The sequence below is a fragment of the Lissotriton helveticus genome, chromosome 5_1 (assembly GCF_964261635.1).
Source record: "Lissotriton helveticus chromosome 5_1, aLisHel1.1, whole genome shotgun sequence".
NCBI classification, from domain to species: Eukaryota; Metazoa; Chordata; class Amphibia; order Caudata; family Salamandridae; genus Lissotriton; species Lissotriton helveticus.
In genome coordinates, this window is record NC_136065.1 from 1,228,909,153 (window position 1) to 1,228,935,104 (window position 25,952).

Below are 25,952 nucleotides of genomic sequence, written 5' to 3' on the forward strand. Positions count from 1 at the left end.
TATTTTATTTTAATTTAAAATTATTTAGTCCCTAGCTCTACTAATTTCTATGGGATGATTTTACATTATCAGTGGTTGGCCATGTGTGACATTGAACTTACTACTGTTTCTTTTTTTTGTAGTAGTAACTTACATTCATAAATTAGGGGGCACCCACTTTTACAAGTGGTGGAGAAACCTAAGTCTACACTTTTGAGTAACTTTATACCAGTAAAGTTACTCAAAAGTGTAAGAGTAAATGCACATGCAAAGTGTAAGTTACCTTGGTGAGTAGCCCGATTGTGTTCTTTTATAGAATTTATAAAACTGGCAGGCTTATCTTTCTTCTCAATGTGAGGTGGGGATTGAAATCTATCTAAATTGTGTGGTGCAGTTGAAGAATTTAAGCATGTTACTCTCTTAGAGTTAAGTGGAACAGGGCTGCTTTCACTTGTTAATAAACTTTGATTCTAGTCTATGTTGCTGATTGGTACAAGAGCACTCCAGGCTTCAGTCTAGCATGTTTTTGGGTAGTCACCATGATCACTTTCTGGTTCCCTGTGCTTTTTTTTCCCAGTGCATTTTCCCATCCGACTCCAGAATGGTGGCAGCAGATGCGCGGGCCGCGTTGAAGTCTACTACGATTCCTCCTGGGGGACGGTGTGTGATGACAGATGGGACCTAACTGATGCAGATGTGGTATGCAGACAGCTCAGTTGTGGATGGGCAGTTTCTGCTCCTAGCAGTGCCTACTTCGGTCAGGGCAATGGAAGCATTCTCTTAGACGAAGTCAGCTGCAGGGGCTCAGAGTCCTACCTGTCTGAGTGCAATCACTTTGGGTGGATGAGGCATGACTGTAGCCACTATGAGGATGCTGGAGTTATCTGCTCAGGTAAGAACTACTATTTCTGCATCCACAGGTGATGCTTCACCCATGTCCTGGCTCTGAAAAATAAAATGTGGTCACCATAGTTATTTTGTCTACATTACACTTTTACATTTACAATCTGCAAAACTACATTTATTTTCTTGTGCATGTGTGAGGCTCTCTAAGAACGGTGAGATATTAAAAGGATTTTAACATAGAGTTCCATGTAGATTACCTCAGATTTTAAGATGATTTTTCTTTGTCAGTGAGCAACTCTGATAAACTCCACGTTGTCAAATTATCTCTCAGAGGCTGTGCTGCATTTTCGTGAGAGTGTAATGAAAGGAATTGGATGAAATATTAACCCTGTTTTGCAGCACTGTGTTGAGCAATAATGAAATGCAAGGAGCCTTTTCTCTTATGGACACAGTACCAACAGTTCCTGTTCAGTGCATCAGTACCACGTCTGAGATATACCTTTCCAAGTCTGTACCTTGGGCCTCAATAAACGATCCATCAAATGCAGTTTTTAATACATCTACACACGGGCCTAGATTGGGTGACAATGGACACGCACATGGCTATATTCACTTTCAGTTTAGTACCGTCTTTTCATATGGTGTCAGCAGATATATGTTGATAGTGCTGGCCTCCCACTTTAGTACTGTGTAATCCTTTATTATTTGGAATCCATCGGTCTTTGTTTATGTTTCTGACTCCATACGACTGACGCTGTCTCCCTCATAAATGTTATAGATTTCATTGACAATGCTTGAAATGTACTTTAATGAATTCTTCTCCCAACATCCTTTTCTAAATGCTCTTTTTTCTATGATATTCTTTCATTTTTATCTCCAATTGTCTTTTCACTAGTTCTCTGCAGTCCTCATGTTCTCTTTTCCTATGTTGTTTTCATCTGACCCCTAGTTCTCCTAATGCGTTACCCCTAATTACTTCTTAAACACGCTTTTTCTTTCCACGCAACTCTTTTCTGGCCTAATTTTTTCTTTATCCGTTCTGTTCTTCTAAAGATCTGCTATAATGCTTTCTTCACCTACTTTCTTCTTTTCTAACATTCTTCTAAAGCTTTCCTTTCCCGTTGATTTTAATTTGCTATTTCTTCGAAAACACTCTTCACTGTAGGCGCTTTTTTCCTAATATTCTCTTTTTGCAATGCTATCTGGCTTTCCCCCCACTGTTCTCTTCACCTAACGGTTTCTCCTATCACTGTTTTTCCTTCTAAAGTTCTTGTTATGATACGCTCTTCTAATGTTAATCTTATCTAGAGATTACTTAGTCTAATGCTAGTTTTTCCAATGCTAACTTCTCCAAAAACTATCTTTTTCCCTAAAGCTCTGTCTCCGTGATTCCTTTTTCACCAAATGTCCTTTCTTATACTCCCTTTCTTATAAAGATGTTTCTTTCAAATGTTCTTTTTGGTTAATGCGCCCTTCTCCTAATGCTTTCTTCTCAAATGCTGTTTTACAAACACTTTAATTTACTATGTAGCTTTTCGAGCATTCTCTTCTGAAATTTCTCTAATCCACCATTGCCTTTTTCTCGTACAACTCTTCCCCTCATTATTTCTTGTGGTAGTGCTCTCTGTTCCTAATGATCTCAGCATAAAAGTTTTTTTATACTCCTACATTCTCCTCTTATAGATGCAGTCTCTAACTCTTCTCAACCATCAGGTATGTCCCAAAGACCTTCTTTCTTCTTACATGTTCATGGAAAGTGACTACAAATACAATGATTGATTTTTACTACAGGTAAATGTTATTGGGAACTAGGGTTTGTTACCCTCAGGAAGATCAAATGCAGTTCCCATGTTTTTAAAGATGGAAGGGTTAATGAAGAAGCAAATCTGATATGAGAAGGACTCCATGTCTCAGAAAACAGCCAGAGATGCTAGCCGTTAGGCTGCATTAACCTTGTTGTTAGAATACAATGAGAGTTCCTCACCCTTTCATCTATGACTGCCTATACCATTCACCATATGCACAGGAATGTCAGGGCAGGCAGTAGGTAAGGGGTACAGAAAATAAGATAAAATAGAAAACATAGTGTTGGAAAACGAGGCAGTATCTGTGAGGCCTGCACAAATAACATGACTACATTTGTCCTTCACTGAGAACCAAACATCCAATTGTAGCGCCTGACTCTCGGAGGGTTGAATTGCAGAGCAGTCTGAGGCTTACTCAAGGGAGGTGGCGTGGGCTAGTAACCGCCATTACAGGTGCGCAGGAATAACACTCAATAATTGATGTCCAGTCTGTACTTTGCTATATAAAAGTAAGAGTACATGTATTAAACACACACACACACTACTTAATACTATGCACCAACTTACAAATATACATAAGCTGTTGGAATTACTTTGTGACATTGATTAACATCTCCACCCCTCCCGCAGGGGTTGTGGGGCTAGTACCACCACTCCCATGTATGCACATCATCTTGCCCCCAAACGCAGTTAGTTGAACATAACCGGGAGCGAGGGCCCTGCGCACTGGCATCATCCCAGTGGCGACCCACCCCATTACCTCAACAAGCATAGGCACACCTGCCCTGGTGACACACAACCCTGACTGAGCATTTCCTACTGACCATGAAGTATACACCTCTACATCTTAAGGGCTAACAGTCTGGGTTCTTCACCTAAGCGCAGCAGCAAGAATACATGTTTAAGCATCACTTTAGAAAGACAGTACTCATCACATTCGTCGATCATTAGAATGCATTGCTATTACCGCCCCTAAAGGCATCACTCACAGATTAAATCAAAGGATTAGGCATATACAGCCACACACCCTAGCAGGAATGTCTAGCAACATAACTCCACGTTGCTTATGACATCACCTTACACAGGTACTTCACATTCCACATGTGACCTTCAGTCCCTCTGAAAGAAATAACATAAGTAAATGCACTACAGGTGCAATTAAACCTCTTCACCTCCAGGGGATGCCCCCTTCTCCAGACATCCCCGCTCAGTCCTTCATCCCTTGGTGCACTTTTCAATACACCCCCAACTATAGAACAAAAGTTCCAGCACAGAGACTTAGGGAGGGACTCCTCTTCTTCGTGCTGGGAGAGACTGCGTTCCTCCTGCACCTTGTCACACATATGTTGGTGACCCCATCCTCCTGGGTCCACCACAAGCAGAGAAACGGGCGGGTTTCCAGGCAGGCTAGTCCTGACTGTACAAAGCATTATGGGGTGATTTCCCTTCAGCCCCTTGCATATTAGAACAGCGGCTCTCCCGCTGTGCCGGGGAGAGCGGTGCAACCTGCTTCCTTTTGCGGGGGCTCGGGCCCACCCAGGCCCTCCCACATCTCCTCGCTCGTTGGGGGGGCCCAGTCCGACCCGGACCCCAGGTAAGTGTATGTGGCTCAGGGAGCCTACCCCCGGCCGCTCTGCGAATTTTGGGGGGCCCGATCCCACCCAGGCCCCTGGCCCCTTCCCGCTTGTTGGAGAGACACCTGGGAAGCACACCCCCGGCGGCTCCCGCCGGCTCCCCACCTGGCCAGCATCCTCAAGTGCTGTCGCATGAGCGGGCACCACATTTCTGGTCTGCCCGCTCCGGCGGGCAGACATGGAGGCTCGCGCCGGTCCAGCTGGCCTCGGTGAAGTACAACGGCACTCCCCCTCCTCCTGGCAGCCGCGGGGGAGTGCGACGGCACTCCACCCGTCCTCCCATTGCACTTCGGTGGCCCAGAGATGTGGTCCCGGGCCCCATGGGTATTTCTTCACATGGCTTGCCTCCTTCTCCGCCGGGGCCCAGAGTTGGGATCCCGATCCTCTCTGCCTTTCGCGCTCCCCGACTTGTACTCTTCTGCGGGGGCCAGGGTGGGCTCCTCGCTGCCCGCCACTACCTCTTCACGCTCCCCAGCTTTGCTTCAGGGCTCAGGGATGGTGTCCTAGGCTCCTAGAGACCTCTTCGTGGGGGGCCCATTGGAGCTCCCTGCCTCCTCCTCCTCACACGGGTCCCGGAGTTGGGATCCTGGGCCCCTCCCACTACACATCTTCACGGGGAGCACGATGGCGCTCCCTGGCTTCACGTTCAGCGGGGGCCAGGATGGGCTCCTGGCACTCCGACGGGGCACCTTCATGGGGTGCACGACAGCGCACCTCGACTTCACTTATTTGGGGGGCAGCCCCTGGGATCTGACCCACCCAGGGGCATTTTCTGGATCGGCGCTGAAGCCCCATGCGCTTCCTTATCTGTTGGCCACAGGTCAAAGGTCGACTATCTACTGGGGGGTCTACCTCAGCCCCCATGGGTCTGATCTTCCTGGCTTTGGCCTCTTCTCGCTCCTGGTGGTGCTCCCCAGCCACTGGGAGCACTTTCTTTCACCCTCTGGGTCTCACAGAGGGTGGATTCAGCAGGGAGTTGTCTTCATTAGCTTTCTGCACCAGCCTTTTGACTGGCTCTCCTCCTGGGCCTCTCTTCTCCCTGCGCAGAGGCCCCTGCTTCTGCGCACTGGTCCTGGACTCTTCTCCTGGTGCTGTTCAGGATCCTGCGACAGTCAGGGGGTTCCTCCTTCCAATTGCCCATTGCCCCAGCCTCCAGCACCCTCTGCCTCAGCAGACCACACCCCAGAGATAGCTTCTCTTCCTGTCCAAACACTTTTTAAAGTTTGAGGAGGGACCTGGCAGGAAGTCTCTGTTTGTCCTCTCAAACAGCAGCATATCACTTCACTGCCCCTGCTCCCTCCTTCCTGCCGAGGCCTCTGGGTTGGTTCAAGATGGCGACGTCCAGGGGTCTCCTGCCACTTGGTCTCTGAAAGCCCCTTCCCACACGCTGCCTTCTCCCTTGTGCAGCCTGGTGCCTCGCACCCGGTGACAGCTGCTGATGGATGAACCTGTAGCTCCATCCATCTTCTCTTCATTGGAGAGGAGGCCTTTGCTCTCGGAAGGAAGGTCATTAATGCAGCCTGCTGGGGTCAGGCCCCAGCCAGGCCCTGGTTATGGGCTGACTTAGAGAAATATGACATTTCTGGATGACCCAAAAGCAGTACAAATATGACTTTGGAAAGTAAATCTAGCCCATGGACTCCCCATCCTCATAAGAGAATAATGATCTGAAAACAGTAAAACACACCGACTTTCCCTGGCATGTTTCTTCCCACTGTATAAAGCCTATTTCATGTCACAACCCAATTCTGCATAAGTCCTGCCACACCATTCACTTTGTAGCTGCTCCTGGGTTGCGCACGCTAGGAATCTCCCCTGCGCAGCCCATACACGTGTGCACCCGCATGTACACATGTATCTGCATGTAAGCAGACTGGTGCTCCTTACTCCAGCTGCAGCGCAGCAGCCTAGTAAAGGTAGGGGGACACCAGTAAAATCCACATGCAGTCTCTTTCATCATGAGTTCACTGTGGGTGAGTCCCAACTTATGAGGCTCTCCCACCATAAAAGCTCAACAAATAGGTGCTCAAAAAGCAAAAAATCCGGGCGGCTCTGAGTGTCAAAACCACCTTCTAACACACACATGGTTTGCTGATTCCTACAGGGAAGAAATAGCCACTCTTCATGTGTATTCTTCTGGTAGTCAGCGATAACTAGTTATAAGGAGTTCTGACCAGACCCACCTTACTTCACCAGTAATCGGCTCAGACCACCTACTGCGCCTACCCATGAAATCTCCACCCATGACAGGGATCCGAGACTACCCTAAGAACCCTCCGGGCTCTAGATTAGATACCTTTAGGTCACTCATGGTCTACATGGACTCAGCCTAACTAGGCCCACCTTTGCCTTTGGGCACGCAACACTTTGCCTACCACTTCTCTGGACAAGGGTTCAGTGCATCAGCACTGATGCGGTCTTCTGGGATAGGTCTACATCCTATCCCCTGGGTCACTAGCTGGTCTCCCTTCCGGAGTTTATTCCAACCAGTACCCTCTCTCCATTTGGTCCTTTCACCCCAAAGATGCAACCTCTCTGAACCTTCACCCTCAGCCTGCTGCTGCGGTCATTCAGCTGCCACCACCCTTTCAGGATGACTGGCTTCCCTAAAGAAAGCACAGCCATTCATACTTTCCCCACACAGAAAAGCACCTTTGGCCACTGGCCTGGCTCCCTGATAGGACCTGAGACCGGCCTCACTACCACACTGGCAGGGCTAGGGAGGAACACTGAGGGTGCCTCGTCAGACATCCTACAGCTCATTCCCCCATTAGAAGCTCCACATGGAAACTACCCGGGGAACCTAGACCCCTTCCTTGTTCCTTGCTGCGAGAACAGGGGCTAGGCACCATTCCCTCCGAAAGGCGCGCTCTCCTCCCGGAGTACCCTTAGAGAGCCTGTGGGCACCGAGTTAGCTATACCGAGGCCCACATCTCATGGCTCTCCCCAGTCTCACTGCAGCGCCTTGGGAAACCGTCCAGGGACCCACATGATCCCTGGATGGCTTACACCACCCCTTCTAAAGAGCAAGGTTCCTTCATTTAAGATAGGCCCCACCTGCCAAAAGGGTAGTACTACCACACTCAGCCAGGGACCCTAAAGATCCCAGCTAGGCCTGCACCACCCCTTTGAAAAGCACAAGGTCCCTTCACTTAAGATGGGCCCCACCTGTGTTCAGGGTGGTATTACCTTGCAGAAGTCCACCTCCTGCATTGAGCGAGGGGAACACCCCCATTCTCCTGGTCCTTGTGTCCAAGTTCCACAGGACCTATCTGACTGGTCACTGGCTAGGCATCACCCCAGCCACCACTTCAGGTTCACAACACCAGCTCCAGAATGACATCCTGTTGCGTCCTCGGGTAACCGCCTACCCGACCCTGACATCTCAGGGTCCACTACTAACCCTTCACCTGGAATCTAGGGAGTACATCACCTCCCACTCAGATCTCCACTGGGTCATTACCTATTTATTTATTTATTTATTTTTTACACTTGTAAGGCGCACAGTTACCCAAAAAGGGTTTCCCGGCGCCGAGACACAGCACAGAAGAAAAAGATAGGAGGTTCACAAGGTCGTTCAAGTTATTATTCAAACAGCCAGGTTTTGATGTTTTTTCTGAACCTAGCGTAGTTTTCTTCTTTGCGCATGTGGGGAGGAAGTGCGTACCAGAGCTTAGGTCCTAGCTGTGCAATGAATTTCTCTCCCATTCTTGCAAGTTTACACCTGGGCACATAAAAATTGGCTGCTGATTGTGACTGTAAAATGCGTTTGGGGTGGACTAAAGCTTGCGGGTATTTAGGTGCCGTACCCGCCTTTATTTTAAACATTTAACTGAGAGCCTTAAATCTAATCCGGTTCTCTACTCTGAGCCAGTGTAGGTCATGAAGGCATTTTGACACACTGGTGGTTTTAGGAATTCTGCATAGCAGCCTGGCGGCAGAGTTCTGGAAAAGTTGCAGCCGCCGAACTACAGCTTTGTTTGAGCCAAGGTACAGGATGTTTCCATAGTCAAGCCTAGATGTGATGAGGGCATTGACCACGTTTTTTTGGGTGGAGGTGGGCAGCATCCACAGGATTTTCCTAAGCCACTTTATGATTGTGAAACAGAGGCCAGCAACGTGGTTGGCCTGTTGTTTCATAGAAAGGGAGTTGTCCAAAATAACCCCCAGGTTGCGTACCTGAGTGGCTGGTGATGGGAGGTTTCCCATCTGGGAAGGCCAATGGACGGAGTTCCATAGGTCCCGTTGTTTACCGAGCAGGAGGATCTCCGTTTTTTCTCCGTTCAGTTTCAGCTGGTTAGTGGTCATCCAGCTAAACATGTTGTGAAGACCCTGATTGAGAAGTGACGGGGCTAGTGGGCTAGATTCTGACAGAGAAAAAATGATCTGAGAATCGTCGGCGTAGGTCATGAGGGTAAGTCCTGAGCGGTCCGCTAGATCAGCCAAAGGTCTAAGGTAAAGATTGAAGAACAGCGGGCTTAGGATAGAGCCCTGGGGCACTCCGTGTGGGGCACTGAAAATTCCAGAATGCGCAGAGGAAGATGTGATCTGGAAGGTTCGGTGGGTCAGAAAAGATCTGATCCACTCTAAAGCAGTACCACAGATCACATTTTTTCTTTGTGTCGTTAGTAGGCCTTCGTGCGATATGGTGTCAAAGGCCGCACTCAAGTCCAAAAGAATGAGTGCGACCCTTTGACCATCGTCAAGGAGTTTCCGAATATTCTCGTGACTCCCAGCAGAGCCGTCTCTGTGGAGAACCCTGCTCGAAAGCCAGACTGTGACGGGTGGAGAAGGGAGTTTTACTCAGTGAAATGAGTAAGGGAAGAATGGACATGTCTTTCCAATAATTTGGAAAAGGCGGGAAGAAGTGATATGGGCCTGTAAATAGATAGCAACTCTGGGTTTGTGGCAGATTTCTTCAGTAGTGGACTGACCATGGCGTGTTTCCAGAGTGCGGGAACTGTAGAGAATTCAAAGGAGGAGTTCAACGAGTACCTAGACCACCTAGGGGCTACCACTACACACCCTAGCTCAAAAACTACCCTCCTTTGGTACCACCCACTACCATGGGCCACCCCTGGGTTGCTCATCTCCCCACCAGTTATCCTGGGAGGCCTGCCGGACACCCAACTCTACCTCACCCTCCTCCCACCATGGGAAAAGTTTATTGGGGGTCTCCCACCATGGGAACCACTGGGGTGTTACTACCCGGGGTAAATAAAGCTCCTGCCCAACCCTTCCAGTCTTTATGGCGTGCGCCAACGGCAAGAAAACTTTCAGCGGGGGAAGGATATCTGGGGCCCTCTGTAGAAACCCGTCCTGCCCTTAAAAAGCATGGGAATCTCCCATGACCCCTACCTCTCCTGTCCCCCCCCAAGGTCAATCCACTCCTACACCCCATCTGGTTTTTCTCCTTACAGAGGCATCTGGAATTTTCTGCCTCCCTGTCCTGGCCCCCAATCTCTCTGGGGGCACAATAGGCTAAACTGATGTCCTTTCTATGAGAGCTGAGCCAGTGTTTTTGATGTGCAAGTTTGGGAGGTAACAGCTCCACCCCTGTATCAAATCAGAGATGGCCAATCCTGCCAACAACCAGAACCTCTATTATGATGCTGTCTGGGAAGAGCATAAGCCAACTGTCAACCACACCTATTCATGTGACCCAGGAACAGGCTGCAGACACCTAATGGTTATTTTCTAAAAAAAAAAGGTGACTATGGAACATAGCTTTGCACTCCAATATGATATGAAGAATGTTCTAATGTGAACAAAGTAAACTAATTTGCTAAGTTTCGTGTGCACTCTGATTTGAAATAAAGAAAGTACCTAGAACTATTGCTCCAGACAAAGTGTGCACTACTGTTTCCCAAATTGGGAGTAAACAATGATTATAACATACATAGATAAACTTCAACCATCGAGAATGTGTCAACCATCCATAAACATCATTATAAAAAAAACAGAAATCGTATACAATGAAATATACGTAGACGCTGTCTTTGATCAAGTCGCTTTAATTTCAAGGACTTGATTCTTGTAAATTGATTTCCATTTAACAACTAGTCTTAGCATTCTCCAGAGACTAGCTTTAGAGTGTATCTCAATGCATTTCAGGCTATAACATTCACCCTTCGTCAGGGGCTTCAATAAGCAAAAACATGTAGAGAACAATTTATTGGAAAAACTCAAGCTTACCACTATAAGGATTAAGTAAACAACCACATACCTGGAGAGACAGTCCTCAAAGTGAGTAACCATCAACCATCATAAGAGTTAAGGAAAGAATAGGATAAGTGGCTAGGAAGTTATATCGCAATGAGATGTTGTGCGTGTAACACAAAAACCACCGTGGAATGATACATGCAGCTTACAAAGTACAAGAAAAGAACACTTCTGACATGCAAAGGATGTGAGTACTATATTAATGTGCAGTTCAAAAACTACCTTATTATTATTGTTCAATCGCTGCTGTAATGGCAATGATTCAACCGGCAGCCAATTGAAAAAGTCTGACCTTGTTTCTGTAAGTGAAACAGCGTAACAGAACTTGAACATCATACTAAACAAAGTGGTGTTCCACCTATTCATTCCTGTGGGAAACAAATCTTACCAGAATACTATGCAAGTGTCTTCAAAACACTGCTAATGGTAAATGTGGGGATCCAACTACCAACAAATCTACAAAGAAAAACTGACTATTCAGGACCGTGTGCAACGGAGCGAAAAATACTACAATCATAAAAATTGTCTGATTGACACTCAATCTTACCCAAGTGCTTTTTGCATGTGTCTCCTCTGGATGAAATCTGTAGACCCCTGTGTTGTGCACTCACTGTGATTAGTGTGTACCGGGTGGTGTTTTAAAATCTGGCAAAAGATCAAAAAGACTTCTGTGTGATTAGCTTGGCCCTGGTAGCATTTTAAAATCCGGAAAAAGAGAAGAAGAACTTCTTTAATTGCTGATCACCCGAATAATAAACTTTGAACCACTAAAGTTTCCACTGAAAGGTTTGGTGAAAAAAAGTCCCAGAAAAACAAAAAGAAGAAAAGGAAATAATGAAAATGGAAAGAAACGATAATATCCAAATTAGGAATGTCTTGTGATGATTGTTGGTTACTAATGTGGGAATGATAACAGAAACAGAATCAATCAATCATAAAGATGATTCCAAAATTAACAGCATTAATAATCAACCTGAATATTGATGCTCACGAACAAAAATTCACGTGGCTTGAAAAAGCAAAAATAACGATGTAATGATTCAAGAAAATGTGGCATAAAAAAGTATAAGGTATGAAAAAATATTTCTCTGATATCCCAATATCTAATTGTACTCCTAATGATGGATATTCTAGTCTTGAACATCTTTTAAGGGTCACATTTGTTTGTAAAAACAGCTAAATAAATGTTATTTAAAGCTTGACAGAGCTAGTACAAACTAATCAAATTAGTACAAGAAATAGAATTAATACCCAAAAATAAAGTGTTAAAATGGGACGACTAGTACAGGAATCCAGTGTGAAGATATAAGCACAAACATGGCAAACAAATAAGTAACGACTGAAACTGAACTCCAGAAATTTGGCCCAAGTGTGTAGTGCAATGTGTTAATTAGAGAAAACACGAAAGTACCAACTTTTCATTCAAACCCCTTGGGTTAAGACTGTCCAAAAACTGCATCCAATACATCTCTTGTAATTGTGACTTGGTCAAATCCCGGTCTGGAGACTGTGTCACTGCCTCTAAAATGGTATAACGCATTTGGGCAATACTGTGTTTGGTCTCAGTCCAAGGGGTTGCCAAAGGTGAACTCAATGCTTTGGTTCTAATATGGCTTTTGTGTACAATGATACTCGTTCTGGTCTGCCTCTCTGTTTTTCCCACATAAACGAGCCCACATGGACACTTAATAGCATATATAACGCAATGTGTATTACAGTCTGTTGTGTAATTCAATGTGATATGCTTGCCTGTCGAGAAATGTAAAAAGTACTGCTGTCAAGAACCGAAAAGATGGATGGGGTTGAACATAGAGGCATGATGAAATGTTATAATTGTAAACATTGTAATAACGTTTTAGCAGGCATCACCATTTGGCATCAAGGCCTTCTCCAAATCTAACACTAGGCACACCACAAGGGGCCAATGCAGCAGGGTCTATAGTAGCAATCTGCGCAATCTGCAGATATGAAGGGTCATGGGTCTTCCTGGTTTGAATCCATTTGGATCTGGATGGACCATTACTGACATATATCCCATTAGCTGCGCTGCAAGTAGTTTGCTATGTATCTTATAATAACTGCCCATCAGGCACAGAGGTCTGTAGGAGGAAACCTTCAGAAAGTGTTTTCCCAGCTTCAGGAGTGAAACCAGCAGGGGCACACCTTGACTAGTTTGGGAGCCAATAGGGCTACATACGTTTTGCAAAATTTGATCGCCGTCCAACCCTGACATTTTACAACGGATGTATGACGTTACAACGCATACTTTTACAACGCCTACCATTACAACTAATTTTTTACAACGCAAAAACTTTTACAACGCATACCATTACAACGCAAGATTTTACAACGCAAGTACCTTTACAACGCATACCATTACAACGTAAATATTGGTAAGTATATAATATTTTTTTTAATTTAAATTAATTTAAATTATTAAAATATAATTAATTTATATTTAATTACATTTAATTAATTTAATTTAAATATAATTTTATTTTATTTTTTACAAATTAACCCTGTACCCCAAAAACCCCAAACTGTCCCTGAACCCTAAAAATACCCCTTTACCCAAAAACCCAAAACTGTCCCTGAACCCTAAAAATACCCCTTTACTCAAAAACTGAAAACTGACCCTGAACCTTAAAAATACCCCTTTACCCAAAAACTGAAAACTGACCCTGAACCCTAAAAATACCCCTTTACCCAAAAACTGAAAACTGACCCTGAACCCTAAAAATACCCCTTTACCCAAAAACTGAAAACTGACCCTGAACCCTAAAAATACCCCTTTACCCAAAAACTGAAAACTGACCCTGAACCCTAAAAATACCCCTTTACCCAAAAACTGGAAACTGACCCTGAACCCTAAAAATACCCCTTTACCCAAAAACTGAAAACTGACCCTGAACCCTAAAAATACCCCTTTACCCAAAAACCCAAACATATAATATTTTAAAAATAATTATATACTTACCAATACTTACGTTGTAATGGTATGCGTTGTAAAAGTACTTGCGTTGTAAAATCCTGCGTTGTAATGGTATGCGTTGTAAAAGTTTTTGCGTTGTAAAAAATTCGTTGTAATGGTAGTTCGTTGTAAAAGTTGCGTTGTAAAGGTTGTTTCCCTTTTACAACTAGCAAAGTCTCGAATGGCACCTCTGACCTCGTACTCTGTAATTAGACTATTCAGTGCAGGCGGTAAATAAAAACAAAAATTGCCAATGTTAGATTGCCGCTGCATTGGCTCTGGGTTATACAGGCCTGGTAATGCACACAGAAAGCCTCACTGTATTGCCCTCCAGGCGAGCGCAACTGACGTTGGCAACTGACGGATGGTAGTTATCTGTACCATATGAGTGGAGCTGGGCAATAACAAGGCCAATAGGTGACCTGGTTTGTCCCCTTCCTTGTGTCAATTTGAATGGTATGCCCTGTAATCTATACATCGTGAGGATTCTAGAAGGCAGGCAAGATGGTCCCTTGTTCCAATCAAGTCTTTCCGAGTAATGTCCCCAGACAGGGCAACCCAGTTCACGACTGATCTCTCCACGCTCCTCAATGATTGCATGTAGGCAATGGCTCCTCACCATAGTCTTAAGGGCACCCCATTCTACTAATCTTGTGGTGTATGACCTGTTATTTTTTGTTATGTAGTTGACTAGTGTGTCACAAGTCATTTTGCGGAAGATAATATCCCCTAGGGCCACAGGTTGCAATCACCAGGTGGGCACTGGTGGTGCAGGCTAACCCCACTCATTGTGAGGTAAAAGCAGGCAGTGATCAGAGAGGGTCTTCCCTAGCTATTCTGCTTCTGTTACCTTCAGCTGAATGGTGAAATGACAGAGGAAACTATCAAGTCTTACATGTACGTCATATGGCAGGGAGAAGTAAGAATACTCCCTGGCATCCTGGTGGAATGCACACCAGCTATCAATCAGTAACCAATGCAGGACTCACTGTGACAAATAGGATGCAGTGCACTCAGTAGCCGAGTGAGGTAGCAGTTGGTGTGACCTAGCTAATTCAGGGTTAAGTACACAATAAAAAGCCCCTCCTAAGATCCAGGGTAAATGAGCCCATCTAGTCAGAATGGGCGTTACATGGGCCAGGAATTGCACCTGCACATTATTTGTTAATTACACACCTCCCAGTAGTAAAGCTGTACCTCTGCCCGGCCTTCCACAAATACATATCAGCCCTCTGGGTCTACCTCCATTAACACGTCCCTAAAAAAGGCCCAAGGTTGCATGCACCCATATGAGCGCCCCTCTCACATAGCCCTTGCTAGACCTGTCATCCTTAGGGTGGTCTTCCTCCAACATTATGCTTGCTTACCTACACTTTTTGCTGTATCTTTTCATTGGCCTTAGGACTCTGAGCACTTTAACACTGCTGACCATTGCTAATGCATGCGCTTCTCCCCTAAACATGGTGACATTGGTGTATACCTGACTGCCATATTTAGTTTGCCTGTAAGTCCCTTGTAAAGTGGTATACAATATACCCAGGGCCTGTAATCTAAATGCTACTGGTGGGCCTACAGCACTGGTTGTGCCATCCACACTGGTTGCCTTTCAAAACTGTCTCAGGCCTGCCACTGCAAGACCTGTGTACGCAGTTTAGTGCCACTTTGACTCTGCATTTAAAGCCACTTGCCAAGCCCTATACCCCCTTTTATCGCACGTAGGTCACCGCTCACGTAGGTGTAACTAAAAGGCAGGACATGAACATTTAAGTTTTTCATGTCCTGGTAGTGGCAAAGAGCTAAATTCGTTTTTCAATACACTGCTGTGAGGCCTACTCCTCTAATAGGCTAGCAGTGGGAATTCCTTAAAACATTGTAAGTTGTAATTCCTGATCAGAAAGGAGTGGCTACATCATGTTTCATATCTTTGGAATGGTGGTGATAAATCCTCTTTAGTGGTAAAGTTGGATTTGATATTATCATTTCAGAAATGTCATATTTAGAAAGTAGCCATTTCTCTGCTCTTTACTTTGCTCTGGGGGCCTTGAGCTTTCCTCAGATAAACATCTGGGCTGGGTGACAGCTACACTTTGTGCATTGCCAATAGATAGCCTCATCACAGGAAGGGCTGGGTGGGACAGAAGAATCATCTGTATTCTAATATCCTTCCTGCGCAGGAAGAGGGTAGCTCAAAATTACACCTGAATAGGCTGTGTCAGACTGGCTGGGTTGAAAGAGGCTCCTTGTGCACTTCAGAGAGCTGCTTTGAAGTCACCCCCTACGTCAAAGGCACTTTTGGGTATAAGTACTAGGGCTCTGACCCTACCAAATCAGTACACTACTGGATCTGGGAAGAAATCTGCTGGAGTAAAAAATTTATGGTGTAAGGATTGCCCCTTTGCATTGTCTGACAGTTTGGAGGAACTGCTTCTCTGCTTTTCTGACCTGCCCTGCTGCCTGCTGATTTCAGCCCTGCCTAAGACAAGGATGGGATCCATCTCACTTGAACCCAGGTGACTTTAAAAATCTTGCTGGCTTGTCTCCTGTTTTCCAAAGTCGCAGGGACACAAAAGATTTCCTGCAATCCTGCTGGTGCTGCTGGACTCTGCCATCTGAGAGTTCTACCCTTGCCCAATGTGCTCTGTCCAGTTATGGGCCTCAGAAGTGGGTTCAGCAGCTGTTTTATAAAAAAGAACCTACTCATCGCCACCACTGTGCCGGTCGAAACCGACATTTTTCTCTTTGATGCCAATGCAGCGCCTGCCCCATGACAGCAGACCCACAGCCTGCACAGCCCGATGACAATGCTCTGCATACCTCAGTGCATTGCATCCATCTCAGTGGAGCATGACAAGTGAATTGGAACCAATGCATCAAGCCTTCAACATCAATGTTTTACTCTATAAAAGGTACTTTTCCAGCACACCTTGTGTGGGTTCTGTAGCTGGTGATCCCCTCCATCGCGGTCAGCCTGAACTTTGGATTTGCATTGGTCCCTTGCAACCTCAAGTTTACTTTTGACCGCTAGTGACTTCTAAGCACATTCAATTTGTGAAAATTCATTTCTCAACTTTTGTTTTACTAAAAAAAAATCTCTGTTTTTCTAAACCTGTGTGGAGTCCTTTTTGTGGTGTTTTCATTGTGTTACTGTCTGTATGTGTGTGTCTGTGTGTGTGCGATGCACAAATACTTACAGATTGCATCTTAAGTTAAGCCTGCCTCCTCTATGCCAAGCTACCAGAGGGTGAGCACAGGTTAATTTAAAGTGTGCATCTTGCTACCCTGAGTGGAGTGGTGGTCCCTATTGCACAGGATGCATACCTATGCCAATTAGAGACCCCATTTCTAACAGTCCGAATATACGAAACTGCATTTCTACTACTTTAAAGTATTATTGCTTACCTGTGCAAGGCTTGCTTGGTTCTAGAAAATAAAACAGCCAAAAGAATCTTTTTGTACAAAACTAATTGGTCAATTGGTCTGAAGTGCAGTCTTTGAGTGTGTGATATCAACAACAATTGCTTAACACTACTCTCCGATTCAGCCTTACTGCTCGACCACAATACAACAAATAGAGAGTAAGGTGCTATCTACTTTTACCTTTGCCTACCTTTGGGGTTCCACTGGACTCTGTGAACACTATACCTCACTTTGGTATAGTATATACGGAGCCAGGGTCCTACACCCACTGTAAAACAAACCCTTTTCACTCCCTTCTTCTGATCAAACGCTTCCTTGTGCCTTACATAACCTATATGAAAGCTCTCTTTTTCTGATCAGCTCCCAAGGATGACTATGCTTCCATCATAAAAAGCACTGATAAAATGATTTGTAGAGTTGCATAATACAATGTGTAGTGAGGATATTCACCATCTTGGGATATCAAAAGTCAATAAAGACATTGCTCACTTACAGGTATTTATCTGGGGCCACCCCACATTTCCACTTTTGGATTTGTTTCTTGTAAGTCTACATTTTGCTCCTACATAAATAGTTTTTTGTGTAGGATGTGAACACTTTTTTGCCAACTTAATCAGAATTTGCAATTAGTGCATAGTGTTACTTTCTAGCAAGAAATTGGGTTGTTGGCTTACTGGGGTGTGTTTCCAGGTCAAGCAGCAGCCACAATCCTTGCAGGGTGAACCACAAAAAGTCCCTAAATTAAGCTGTGCTTAACCCAGTTAGCTTGGCACACAAAGCAGTCAGGGTGGCAGTGTGTAACTTGTTTACGCAGCACACAAAACAGTAATAAAGTGAAAACACAACAATATCAAAATTACACAACAATTCCGAACAATTAAGTACATGTTAATAAATTATTTTACAACAAAATGAAAAAACTCAGATCAGTAGGACCTGGAGTTATGAATGAGATAAAAGTGCAACCGCTGACATGATTCAGGGTCAAAGTCAAATATTATGGCCAACCCCAATGGAGTCCAGGTTGGATAGAAAAAGTAGATAGGGCCTGGTCAGCGCTTACCTTTGCAATTTTGAAGAAATTTTGAAGAAAAGTTCTGAGAAGGTAAGAATTCAGTGGGCCACGGCTGCAAGCGGTGTCCAAAAAGGGAGCACCCTCTTCGGGAAGCCTCTGGGCAAAGTTGCAGTGAAGATTTGTATGTCTGGACTTTTTTGAAAGTGGGAGCATGCATGAAGCCAGGATGACTGGTGATGCACTTTTGGGTGGATAGACAAGCGGGGGTGGGGGGCTGGGAGGGGGTCCCAGCTTCTCTCTAGTCTCAGAGGAGTTTTTGGCCAAAATATTTCTAAGTCCCAAGTTTTGGATTTTGGCTATGTGAGCACCTTCCGCATCCCAACCAAGGACCCAGAACTGGTGGGATACCACTTGAGGGTTCAGGATTCACGCAGACTGGGTCTTGGTGCGAGTTCAAGATAGTGGGAGCTTGTTATGCCCCTGTGGCTCTAAACAGGAGGCCATCAAACTAGCGCTTAGAGCCCCTTTTGTAATCCTGGGTGGAGGTGAAGAAGCAGGGTTCAAAGAGCAGGGCTCACCTCTGATGTTTCAAGGCAGTTTCCAGGAAGCTAAGCAGTCTTGCAGAGTGCACAGCAGGTTACAGCAGCAGGCAGTTCTCTGAGAGGCCTTCCGCTGGTCTAGAGGTGAGCTAAAAAGTGGGTCTGAAGGCCTATTTTTATACCTGGTTTCTCCTTTCAACTTTGGGAGACAATTCTAGAGTTTTCTCTTTGAAGCACTTGGAATTTCCTGACTTCCATGCCCTGCCTCGAGCTAGCTGCAGGAACAATGCAGTGGTGACATGCCCTTTGTGTGAAGGCAGAGCGCAGCCTATATGGTTGTAAGCAGGCGGTGCTCAGCTCTGCCCACCTTCAACCTGCCAGCAGATAGCCCATTCAGGCACACCCAATACCTCTATTGTGTGACTGCCAGGGAGGAATTCACAAATTCTAATGGCCAGTCACACCCAGTCATGTGACCTACGACAGGCACAAAAAGGCTATGGGCAGAAAAGAGCATTTTGAAATTTGCAATTTAAATTTCCCCTTTACCGTTAAAGAGCATTTTTCATTACAATTTCATAGATACCAAACATGAACTAGTTACCTGGCCCCAATCAAAATTTAGCATGTATTAAATCTAGTAAGGTAGCCCAATGTTATCCTATGAGATAGGTAGGCCTTAGATCATGAAAAATGAACTTGTGAGTTTTTCACTAGCAGGACTTGTAACATTTAAAAGTATATGTGAAACCTCTGAATTGCAATGCACCCTGCCCTATGGGCTACCTAGGGCCTACCTTAGGGGTCACATATATATAAAATAAAAGGGGAGTGTAAATCATGGCAGTGGGTTACATTGCAAAGTCATATTAGCAGTTTAATACTGCATTCAGCCTGCAATGGCAGGTCGGGGACATGTTTTAAGGTGATCCTAAGTGGGTAACACAATAAGTGATGCAGGCCTACTTGTAGCATTTTATTTACAGGCCCTAGATATATGGTATACCACTCTGCAGGAGACATATAAGTGCATTAAATATGCCAATCAGGTGTAAACCAGTTTTACTATGTTTCGGGTATTAAGCACAAGCACTTTAGCAATGGCTAGCATTGGTAAAGTACTACTGCCAACAAAAGCTAATTTCAGCAGAGAAATTGAGGTAAGTAGGCAAAATATTAGGGGCAAGACCACCCTTAGGCTTACAGGTTTAACAATACCTCTAGTATTATTTTTAGACAAAATCAGTGTTTTGGGTTTTTAACAGTTTTATTTAGTTTCACAGTCTCTATTGCATTTTGGTATTTTTTCTATCTGCTAGTTAACTCATCACAAGCTAGGCTGCAAAGTCCACCTTATAGATAAAAAATGTGATACTGTAAATAAAATAGATATGTAAACCAATAATTTATCGGAACAACTGCCTAGTTTGTGCTGTCAAATGTGATATTTTTTAGCAGCATTTACACAAGCATGCATGGTGAACATGCTGACAGACTCTGTCTTACATACTTTTAACTGCCTGATATTCCTCAGTGGAAGCTGCATTAGAAGGGAGTGGCGATTTTGCTGAGACCGACGCTTTAGTAGGTAAACCGGCAAAGGGCTCCAGACAACAGCCTAACACCCCCGTAGCTGGTCCCTCGGTAATTGAGCTGCTCCGGAAGACTCCCGCCCCTGCTTCTGTGTCAGCTCCGGTCCAGGCTCCAGACCCTTCAATACAGATACCGGCAGTGCTACAATCAACTTCGAATATCCAGAGTGCTACTCCAATGTCTACAGTGACACCAAGTGGGCAAACTCAGAATGGCAAAACTGGGGGTATGAAAATAATGGACACTAGTGCAAATACTTCTACAAATATAGGAAAAACCTTTATGATATCCAAGGAAACTATGGCTGCAGTAGCAGGAATACCAGACTCCAATGCTGGGGCAGACCCTAACGCTGGAATACAAGGTATGGAGAACCTTTCCTTGTGTGACACTCCTGTTGTATCTACTGTTTCCCCATTGATAGTGGCCGAGCAGGGTGGTCAAACGCACAATATGAGCTCAACCAGGTCATATGTAATGCTCCAGAGAGCGATTTGGGGGCATTAGAGGCGAGAGATATCTCAAAAAATCTAAAGGATTTGCTGGAGGTCCCTGATGGCAGTAAGAAAGCCGATGGAGATGAGATAACCCTTGACCCTACTGATACCGACAAGGATCCCTCTGATTTTTATTCAATATCAGAAGGGATAGAAGATGCAAGATGGTCAGATGACTCTGAGCTTGATATTGAAACTGACACTGGCTCCGAGACAGAGAGTGACCACGAGGTGAGAACTGCAGAATCCAGGGAAAATAAAAGAACTACCATACGGAAGAAAAGAGCCCAGGGATTGACATGGGATTACTCCCCTTCCACAGCACTGGGTACTCAAGAACATGCTACCGGCTCTCGACCGACACAACGGTGCTCTTCACATCAACAGGATGCTACGCTCTCCACGGTGATGGATACAGTCCTCTAGGCTATCGCATTACATCGAGAGGAAACATCAAAGGATGGACGTAAAGCGCAATTAGCTCTACACAAGGTACAGGGTGTAGTGCGTAAACTATCAAGATCAGTCAATACCTTTAACATCAGAATGACGGAATTGGAAGACAGTATAGTCATCAACGAGGCAGAAGCTGCAGCCACACAGGAACAAGTCGAATTACATGAAGCGGAGCTAAGCGATGTTAGATGGAAGCTCGAGGACATGGAGAATCGCCTCCGACGTAATAACCTACGCGTCCTTATCATAAAATATCGAAGGTACTGATATTCGAGCCTTCATCATCCAACTCTTTAAAGATACCCTCCCTGAGCTCTCTTCATGGAACTGGGAACTTGAGGTGCAACGGGTGCATAGAACCCCATTTACCTTGAAACCGACCAGGAAGCAGGGAAACTATCCACGAGCAGTCCTGGTATTTTTTGGAAACTATCTTCTCCGACAAGCCATTTCAGATAGAGCCAGACCTGAAGCTCGACGGACTAGAGATTCCATCTCCTATTTTGTGAGACCGGATTTCTGCCACACTACGGTGGAAAGGAGGTGGCGTCTGCGACAACTTATCAAACCCTTTATGGAGAAGAAAGCACAAGTCTATCTAAACAATCCAGCCAAATTGAAAGTTCTATACAATGGTCAGACCAAATATTTCACTTCTGAAATAAAAGCCAAAGAATTTCTAGACAGTATTACCTAAATGGCTTATTAGCGGTAAAAAACCAATATAGATGATTCTTTAGTTGCTACTGGTTGAGAAAATGGAGAAAACAAGGAACTTGAATACTAGGACTGGAGAATAGTGAGAGGAGAAAAGAGTGCCTATTAGACATTATTTAGACTATATACGGACATATTAGGTCAATTCGCTTCTATCTGCCTCTATCTATCTTTTTATATTTCCCTTTTCTTTTTCTCTTTTCTTATTTTTGGCTGTTTTCTCTATATATATCTTCAGCCTAAGTCTGGTTTGGGAGTGCCTCTCCATCACTAAAGACTCTCATAGAGTCTATTTGCCTCACATTGCGGGTGGGGGAGGGTGGGGGGTGGGTTGCAGGGGTTTGGAGGGTGGGGGAGGGGGAGGGCGAGGGCGAAACGGGGGAAAAAACTGCAAAAATTAGCTTGATCTATAGTATAAGAAACTTTAAAGGTTTATTGGTTACTTAAAAAAATTCTTTAAGCAGCTGGAGTCATATATTATCTATTTTGATTAACCGGAACTGGAAATGGAATATCAATGTAAATACCGAATATAAAGTTGGTTGGTGTTGGTGCAAACTATATTGTTTAGACGGTGCCGGCTTAATGGGGAATAGTTTTGAATGGGGAGAGTAAAACTACGAAGCTGGAATGTTGCCGGACTTAACGATGGGAGAAAAAGGGCCCAACTTTTTCAACTATTACGTCAGGATCCTGTCGACATCCCTTGCATTCAGGAGACCCATATAGCTGGGAGTGATAAAAAATTTTAAAAAATTCATGGATATAATCTGATTGCATCAACATGTCAAACGTCTAAAGTACGGGGAGTTGCTATCTTAACAAAACCCGGTTTGGGGAGCCCTAGACGCCGACTTGTTGACAAACATGGTAGGTGGGTTGTGGTTCAACTAGAGTCTGATATTACCATCTGTTCACTTTATGGTTCTAATTTGGACAACCCACAACTCTTTATCGAACTTGAATTAGAACTGGCTTCTTGGTCTGGCCCACTCATTGTGTGTGGGGATTTTAACCTAAATATAGGAAAGTTAGTAAACAATAGACTCCCACAGAATTATAGCAGCCGTAAACCTAAAGTTTATAGGGCAGTATCCCATCTGATGGACAGTCATGATCTATGGGATACCTGGGACATGTTAAAGCAGAACGATAACGGCTTCACGTATTATTCTTATCCCCACAATAAGTATGTTCGACTAGACTACATTATGACATCATTACATAAGACAGCTCTAATAGACATAACTAAATCCCCCAAAACCATCTCTGATCACAATGCGCTTACGTTAACTTTTGAATTGAATAGTTTTAAAAGACCCAATATCCAATGGACATTTGACCGTAAGCTGCTTGTTAACCCAGACTACATAAGTCATATTACATCATGGGCCCAATCTTTCTTTGATTGTAACCAATATAGCGCACCCAGATTCATTGTATGGGACTGTTTTAAGGCAGCAATGAGGGGGGAGACCATAGCGTTTGTAGCTAACCGTAAGAGAATTCAAGATAGTATCGACAAACAACTTAATGTGGAACTCATTAACCTGGAAATACTACATGCTAATCAAATACAGCAAGGAGCTTCAACCTCTGAAACACTTCAAAAATTACTGACTTTAAAAACAGAAATTAATAGCTCGTTAACTCAAAAAGCAGCGGAAACATATCAAATCAATAGGAACAGAATTTATGAAGCAGGGGAAAATGTAGGGAGGCAATTAGCTCTTAAAACTAGACAAAAACAAACATACAATAAAATAAAGAATATCGAATATGAGGGTCAACAGTACACTTCCACTCAAGACATTGTAGGAGTATTTCAAAAATATTATCAAAAACTTTATCAAATTGAAAATGAACATCTACCTACAAGAGACACGAAAACCTTTCTCAATGAGTGGTTGTCGGAACTTGAATTATCTAGAATAATCGATCGAGTAGGCAGAGAAGATCTGGAGAAAGAAATTACAACTGCAGAATTAGAGATTGCACTGTCGGACCTAGCTAATGGAAAGGCGGCTGGTCCTGACAAGATCCCTCTAGAGTTATATAAGTTGTTGGGCAAACAGATACTACCCTACTTACTAGACCTGTTTCTAGGGGTACAATATCACTCAACTTCACCAGAGTCTTGGAAACACACTAATATAGCGATATTCTCAAAAAAGGGGAAACCCCCCCAGTTTCCATCTTCATACAGACCCATTTCTCTCATAAACTCTGACTCAAAGTTATACGCCAAGATACTTGCAAATCGGCTGAGGGGGGTCATCGAACATCTCGTATCCCCGTGGCAGCATGGCTTTATTCCTGGGAGGGGTACGACGGATCATACCCACAGAGTCATCGCCCTATTTGACATCATGGGCGCCACGGGGGGAGAGATGTCGATGATCTTACTCGATGCCTAAAAGGCATTCGATCAAGTGTCTTGGCGGTTCCTATGGGACATCATGGAATGTAACAACTTTGGCCCAGGCTTTATTAAAGCCCTAAAAGCCCTGTATATTAGTCCTAGGGCTAGATTATCCATTGATGGCTTTGAGTCGGAGTTTGTCGAGGTACAAAGAGGTACTAGGCAGGGCTGCCCTTGCTCCCCGATATTATTTGCCCTAGTAATTAATCCTTTAATTTTAAAGCTTCTTAATTCCCCTCAAATACAACCTATTAAGGTGGGTCCATATTCTACTAAAATATTGGCATACGCCGACGATATTGCCGTGCTCACAACCAATCCGGCTGATGCAATAGCAGAAATAGAACAAATAACCCAGGTTTTTGGATCTTACTCTGGCTACTCACTTAATAGGGATAAAACCATGGTTCTTTGTACAAGTAACATCATATACGATAGTCCCTATAAAGTTAAAAACGCGACCTATCTCGGTGTAAATATATCTCCAGAGGTTAAAGAGATCAATCGGCTTAATTATGATCCTTTAATCAAGGTAGTAAAAACTGATCTTAAGAGGGTAGATAATCTACATCTTTCAATAATAGGGAGAGCGAATTATATCAAAATGAGTATATTTTCTAGAATACTCTATTTATTCCGGGCTATTCCATTGATGGCTGACGGTAGTATTATTAAAATCTTCAATTCAATAATATCTAAATTTATATGGAATTATGGTAAAATAAGGAGAGCACTACCATCATTAACTCTCCCCTTACATAGAGGTGGCCTTGCCATCCCGAATTTGACATTTTATCTTTGGGCGACACTACTCCAGCAAATGGGCCCGCTCTTTAAAGTTAAATCTTCCAATCTACCAAACATAGACTTTAATATCCCTTCTATTTTTGAACTTGGGTTAGGTGTTAGATGTCAAGGGCTATTTTTAAAACAACTTGAAGCGTCATATTATAAAAAGACCAAATTTAAGGTGATTGAAGACTCATGGAAAATCTGGAAATTTGCCTCTAAACAACTAGGCATACCCAAAATAACTAGATATACCTCTCTATGGCATAGTAAGATTATATCATCATGTTTGAAAGATAATGTCTCTAGGAGATGGGAGAACCTAGGCATACATACACTAGGTGATTTTTTTGGACAGAATGTTATTCCATCTTTCGAGGGGTTACAGCAGAGATTTGACATTCCATCCACAGACTATCTAAAATATTTTCAAGTCTTTACCAATATTCGTAACTCTAAACTTAATATTAACTTAGATAGCTTTTATCTTTTCTCTATTATTGAGAAACGGGCTACTATGATAGGCACCCTATATGACTTATTCTCTCAATCCTCCATTTATGATCTAGATCGTGTTGAGCGGTCTTGGGCATTAAAACTCGGAAACCCGGATGTGGATATTGATTATTCTCTAACCCTCTACACAACATTATTTTTAGCTCCTAACCTTAAAGCACAATATCATAAAACTATTTACAACCTTTATTTTACCCCGTCTAAACTCTTCACTTGGGGATTACGGGTAGATGATTGCTGCCCAAGATGTAGACAGGGGCAAGCAGATTTAATCCACATGTTTGCCGAATGTCCGAAACTAGATAATCTACAGACAATGATTGGAGGATTTTGGGCTCAAGTTTTTGGGCGGAATCTGAGATCTTCCCCTACACTATATCTCCTAGGCCATGACGAATCCTTAGGGCACAATTTGGAGGAACAGAGGATTGTTTTCCTGGGCACTGCTGTCTTTCGTATTATTCTGGCGGCCGGATGGAAAGATCCCAACGTACCCACCTTTCAGATGTGGCTTAGTCGATTTCTGGCCACATA

At 44.0% G+C, this 25,952-nt stretch overlaps 1 protein-coding gene across 1 annotated transcript in view; it reads left to right on the forward strand.

Annotated features, from left to right (window-relative positions):
- The window catches only part of LOC144752607 (scavenger receptor cysteine-rich domain-containing protein DMBT1-like), a 1,088,995-nt gene that overhangs the window by 683,149 nt on the left and 379,894 nt on the right, over positions 1-25,952 (forward strand). The window contains exons 43-44 of the mRNA XM_078640489.1: positions 557-871; positions 2,509-2,538. Of these exons, the coding sequence (XP_078496615.1) occupies positions 557-871; positions 2,509-2,538 (345 nt within the window). The remainder of the gene's footprint in view (positions 1-556; positions 872-2,508; positions 2,539-25,952) is intronic.